We start from the raw sequence: 5,001 nt of genomic DNA on the forward strand, positions 1-5,001 counted from the left end.
CCTGAGAAAGAGAATCTACTACACGCCTCAAAGAGTGGATTGTCTGATCTAAGTGCCTACGTCGGTGGGTTTTCCTTTTGCTGATTATTTCCTCTTCATTTTCAGATTGTGGCCAAGAGATACAGAGATTTTGAATTTCCTTCTGAAATGACTGGCATCTGGAGATACTTGAACAATGCTTATGCTAGGGACGAGTTCACAAACACGTGTCCGGCTGACCAGGAGATCGAGCATGCCTATTCGGACGTTGTGAAAAGAATGAAGTGAAGCTGGGTGTTTTCCGTCTTCTGTCTCAGTTGTACAAGCGAGGCTATGAGAAGATGGTGTTCTTTGCATTTTCCCCCAGTAACCATCTTTTGCAAAATAATGCCTATATTTTAACAATATCCAGGATCCACTCAACACCAAATCATACGTGGCCTTGTAATTTGTTAACTCACTTGTGTATCTGAGTAATCTCAGTATCTGTTGTTATCCACACCAATTGCCCAGTTTATGTTAATGTACATCTTTGCCCTTCACTGACATTGTAACCCATGATATTTAGGGCACGTGTTTTTCAGTTTGTTTCAAAGCAGATTAAGTTTGGGTTCAATTCCTCCTTCGATTTAAAAAATTTGTCTGTCTCTGATAGTTTTCATAATCATGCATAGCCTGTTTTTCTCCTGTAAAATAGTAGTTTAATTTTTTTTTAGAATGAAAATACTGTTTCTGTAATTACAAAATGACATATGCCTATTTTAAAACAATGTCAGAGAGTATAAAGAAGAGAGAAAAAAATCACCGGAAGTGTCACTACACTTAGATAACTACTGGTGACTTATTGGTGAGCATCTTCCCCGGCTTCAGTCTCTCTCTCACACACAGACCTTCACAGCACACACAGTCTCATTCATGTGTGGTCTTGTGTCGCTTTATTGTAGAGGGCTGAGAGGGAACCTCTTGGGAATGCCTTGATGATCATCCATAGAGAACACAAAACAAAGAGATTCCGCACTGCAGAGCTAGAGAGGATGCTTGTGATCAGGTTTCACAGGGGTGAGAACTGTAGAGTCCACAGACCCACAGGGACCGGCAGGGACCAGGAGCCATGGAGGGTCCCCACTCTGCCTTGTCACTGCCTCCATAATGCACTGCCTCTTGTTCCTGGGAAGGCAACGGGGGAGAGTGCCTGTCTGCATCTTTTGTTCCAGCTCCCTTTCCGATGCCTTCTCTTGCTCCAGTCCCTCTCACGGAGACCATGCTTTCAGCAGGACTCTTAAAATCAGCTGCAAGTTGGAGAATCTCCCTGCCCGGTGTTGAAATGTGAATCAAGCACACCTTGATTCCTTCTAATGACCGCTCTCTCTAAGACCTAACACAGTACTTCTCCAGGATGATGGCGTGTGGGGCTAGCCTGGCTCTGTTGCTTTTCTGCTCTTTATTATCTCATTTCGAGGTTAGGCAGGGAAAATCCAAGGAGTTTAAGTTCGTGGTGACTACCCTCGGGCAGTTCTGGTAAGTGGTCAAACTGGGGAAGAAGTGGAAACTGTTGACTCAAAAGGGTTTTCTGGTTTGTCTGTGGCTTCCCCTCCACCATCTTTGTAGCCAGCGTCTCATCAACAGCTGTGTGTGTGGGCTGGGTTGCTGGGCTCCAACTCAAGGCATGGAAGACAAAATGGGAGGCTGTTTAGATACTCATCAAGACCTCACAGGGGTTGAGCATTATCTGCCAGGCTGTGTTCCTTTGACATTTACGCACATCTTACAGAAAACCCTCTTGTTGAGTTGGTTGTAGCGTGCAGTTGATGCTAAAATGCTCATTAAAAAAAAAAGTATACATCTGCTCTATGTCAATTCATTTGGAAGAGAGTAAAATTCATTAACAGTAACTGCTCTGGGATTTAGTGGAAAATGTCTAATAAGAGAAACAAAGTCCTTGATACTATGGTCACTTTCTGTCCCTGTTACTGGCTGCTACAGATTTATCTGAGCGTGAGAGACTCCAGCAGTCTGCTTTCTTTTTTAGCCATACAGTTTTGGAGGTTGTGTCTAGTATGTGTCACTATTGTTCATGTTTCACATCTGTTTAGGAGTGAAACAAGATTTACAATGTTGCACTTAAACTTGGTAAATGAAGAGACCACCATTTGTTACTAGTGCAAACTTTGTATTCTTAGATGTTAAAATGATTTACATTAACTCCATGTGCCTTAAAAATTGAACAAATTATAAAAATGTTTACATGGAACCAATAGCTTTAATTTTCTTTTTTTACTTTACATTCCCCACTTAAAGAAATAAAATGAACAGAAATGGGCTTTCTTTAAAATGGTGACAGCAACTTTGAACCAGAGATGATTGGTATTTGAATTAGAGATGATCTGTATTTGAATTGTGAACCACAAAGACATTTTAATGGAGCCTTAAAGAGGTCTGAAAAGACACACGTGACTTTGTCCAGGTGGCTGAAGTAGAGGCCCTGAAGACTGTTCCATTTTTAAATGTAATTGTAGGAAAGTGAATAGGTCCTGCCAGTCTTCCCCTCCCAGCAGCCTGTTCACAGGCCCCGAAAAAGCTGATCATATGTGGGAAGGTGAGAAATATTCCAGGGTTGATCTGCTGCCTTAAAATCTCTATTATACTGTGGTTTTTGAAACAAAATGCACACCATACATAGTGCAAATGTGGACGAATTGTGAATGTAGCCCTCTTTTGAGGCTGATCGTGTGAAGCTTCTCTGATGCAGGGGATGCCGTTCTCGGCTTCTAGTTGCCCAAGAGGCCTGACAATTAGAAAAAAATTAAGAGCTGGCCCTGTGGCCGAATGGTTGAGTTCGCACGCTCCACTTTGGCGGTCTGTGGTTTCCCTGGTTTGGATCCTGGGTGCAGACATGGCACCGCTCATCAAGCCATGCTGAGGTGGCGTCCCACACAGCACAACCAGAAGGACCTACAACTAGTATATACAATTATGTACTGGGGGGCTTTGGGGAGAAGAAGAAGAAAGGAAAAAAAAAAAAGAAGATTGGCAACAGATCTTACCTCAGGTGCCAATCTTAAAAAAAAAAAAAGAAAAAATTAGCTTTACTTCTGAACACAGAATCTCCAAATGTGGGCTGGAGGAGAATACAGAAAACGTCGCAAAGTTATACTTTCTGATACTGCCCAGCAAATGGGGATGGAAGGATAGAATTTAGCCCAGGAAAGGACTTTTAGAGACCAGAAATCTGATCTATGGGTCCATCCCCAGGAATTGAATATGCCTGAGCCCTTTGCTCCCCAGACACACACACTCACATCCATGCACACTCATATATGTACACACACAGGTTCATATATGTGCATACTCACAACACAGTCACACTCGTGCACAAACACACAGAGGCACGTTCACACATACAAACCCCTACAAACACATTAAGTGCCAACAAGTTAAACCTGTTACTCTCTCTTTTCTATAAGGAGCTTCGAGGCAGTGGACATGTTTCAAAAACCACAAAACAAACAACAGCAGACACAGAGTCCTGAGTCTGCCCCCGATACTTCTGACACATCTGAATGATCATTTAATCTCTCTGAGCCTCACTCTTTGCTTCTGGAAAATGGGAACAATATCTCCCAGTCATGTAGAAAGCAGCGTGCTTAAAAGTTCGCTGTGAAAGCTGCAATGTGTCTGGCTGCACACACGTTATTTTCTGGTATTTGTTCTTCTTACCTGGATTATGTCAAAATGGACAGGGCACAAGCTTGCAAGTTCATGGGACCTTGAGCCTTTCTCACAGAGGTGGAAGGCAGTTAAGCCCCGACCTCCCGCTTTCCTACAAGGAAGCACCATGCGTGGGATGGGGGTTGCCAACTGCTCAGCTGTCCCGTTTGATGGGTCCCTGTGGGCCATCCAGGGCTGGTCCTATGGTCTGTCAGGCACCCTGTGAACTGGGCTGGCTCCACAGTGGCCTGATGGCTCTCTCAGGACCCTTCCCATTTGGCTTGGAGACCCTGTTTTCAGTTGCGGGACATTTACTTGAGGCCCCAAGAAGTGGAAAAGCAGATAAGTCCATGTGAGTGGTCTTCAAGCCAGAGCCCAAGCCCCACCCATTCTCCTCACCAGTGGGTGGGGCTTCCTCCTATTCCCAGAAGCCGGGAGGCCTCATCCCACCTGAAGCAGGAATTGGGCTTCAGAACGGGTACCAGTTGGGTTGACGCCCCTGGCCTGATGCAGATACAGCTCAGGACGTCATCCAAACCCAGTCCTGCCTTCTCAGTGTCAGTTCAGGGCCGCCCATGTGGCACAGGGCGGTTTCCAGGGCCAGAGAAGCAAAGGATAGTGTGATCCTGCTGGTCTCAGCCTGGTTTCCCAGAAGTCCACACCCAGATGGTCAGGTTGCGTTTTCGACTGCGCTGAAGGATGTCTGTGAAGGGGGCTTCCCCTCTGCCCTGCAGCTTTCTGCCCTGCCCCAGAAGTGCCCTCAAGGACAAGAAGCTCCTCGCCGTGCCCACCTCTAACACAACTTGGTAGCCCCTCATTCATTTCCTGTTTGTGCAAAGAGATACGGGGTGGGGGTGGGCACTGCCCTGTAGACTTCAGGAACTGAAAAGAGCCCCTGGGTCGTCCCTTGACCTTCTCCTCTCCAAGCTCCATGATCCCAACGCTCCCTGCTGGAGCCCAACACATGATGGCTCAGAAATGCACGAGGGTTTTAGAGAAGGGGCAAATTCCTGGGTCTCAAGAAACCTACAGTGGCTAAGATTCCCACTTCCTCTCCTCACGAACGTTGGCTCCTGGAGTCAGCACACCTCCCTGAGTTGACTTGTTCTTACAGCCCTGGGCCTGGAAGAGGGTGCCAGGGCACTTGTGCAGTTGTCGGTGGGAGGAACCATCCTCCTGCCTCCATCCTGTGGCTGCATCCCCTGAACCTCCTCCTGGCCCCTCACCTGCCCCAGAGGGGTGGAGGGGCTGTGCACTGTGTTACTGAACCAGGTTCATTTTGCCCACTGCACAGATAGGCCAATCACCAAGATG

General features: G+C 46.4%; 1 protein-coding gene across 2 annotated transcripts in view; it reads left to right on the forward strand.

The window, feature by feature from the left end:
- CLIC6 (chloride intracellular channel 6) overlaps window positions 1-2,230 on the forward strand; it is a 40,864-nt gene extending 38,634 nt beyond the window's left edge. For both annotated transcript variants that reach the window (XM_001493952.5, XM_070252390.1), the window contains exon 6: window positions 106-2,230. In XM_001493952.5, the coding sequence (XP_001494002.3) occupies window positions 106-267 (162 nt within the window). In that variant the 3' untranslated portion in view covers window positions 268-2,230. The remainder of the gene's footprint in view (window positions 1-105) is intronic.
- Window positions 2,231-5,001: the final 2,771 nt, after the last annotated feature.

This window comes from Equus caballus, chromosome 26, assembly GCF_041296265.1.
Source record: "Equus caballus isolate H_3958 breed thoroughbred chromosome 26, TB-T2T, whole genome shotgun sequence".
In the NCBI taxonomy this organism is placed as follows: Eukaryota; Metazoa; Chordata; class Mammalia; order Perissodactyla; family Equidae; genus Equus; species Equus caballus.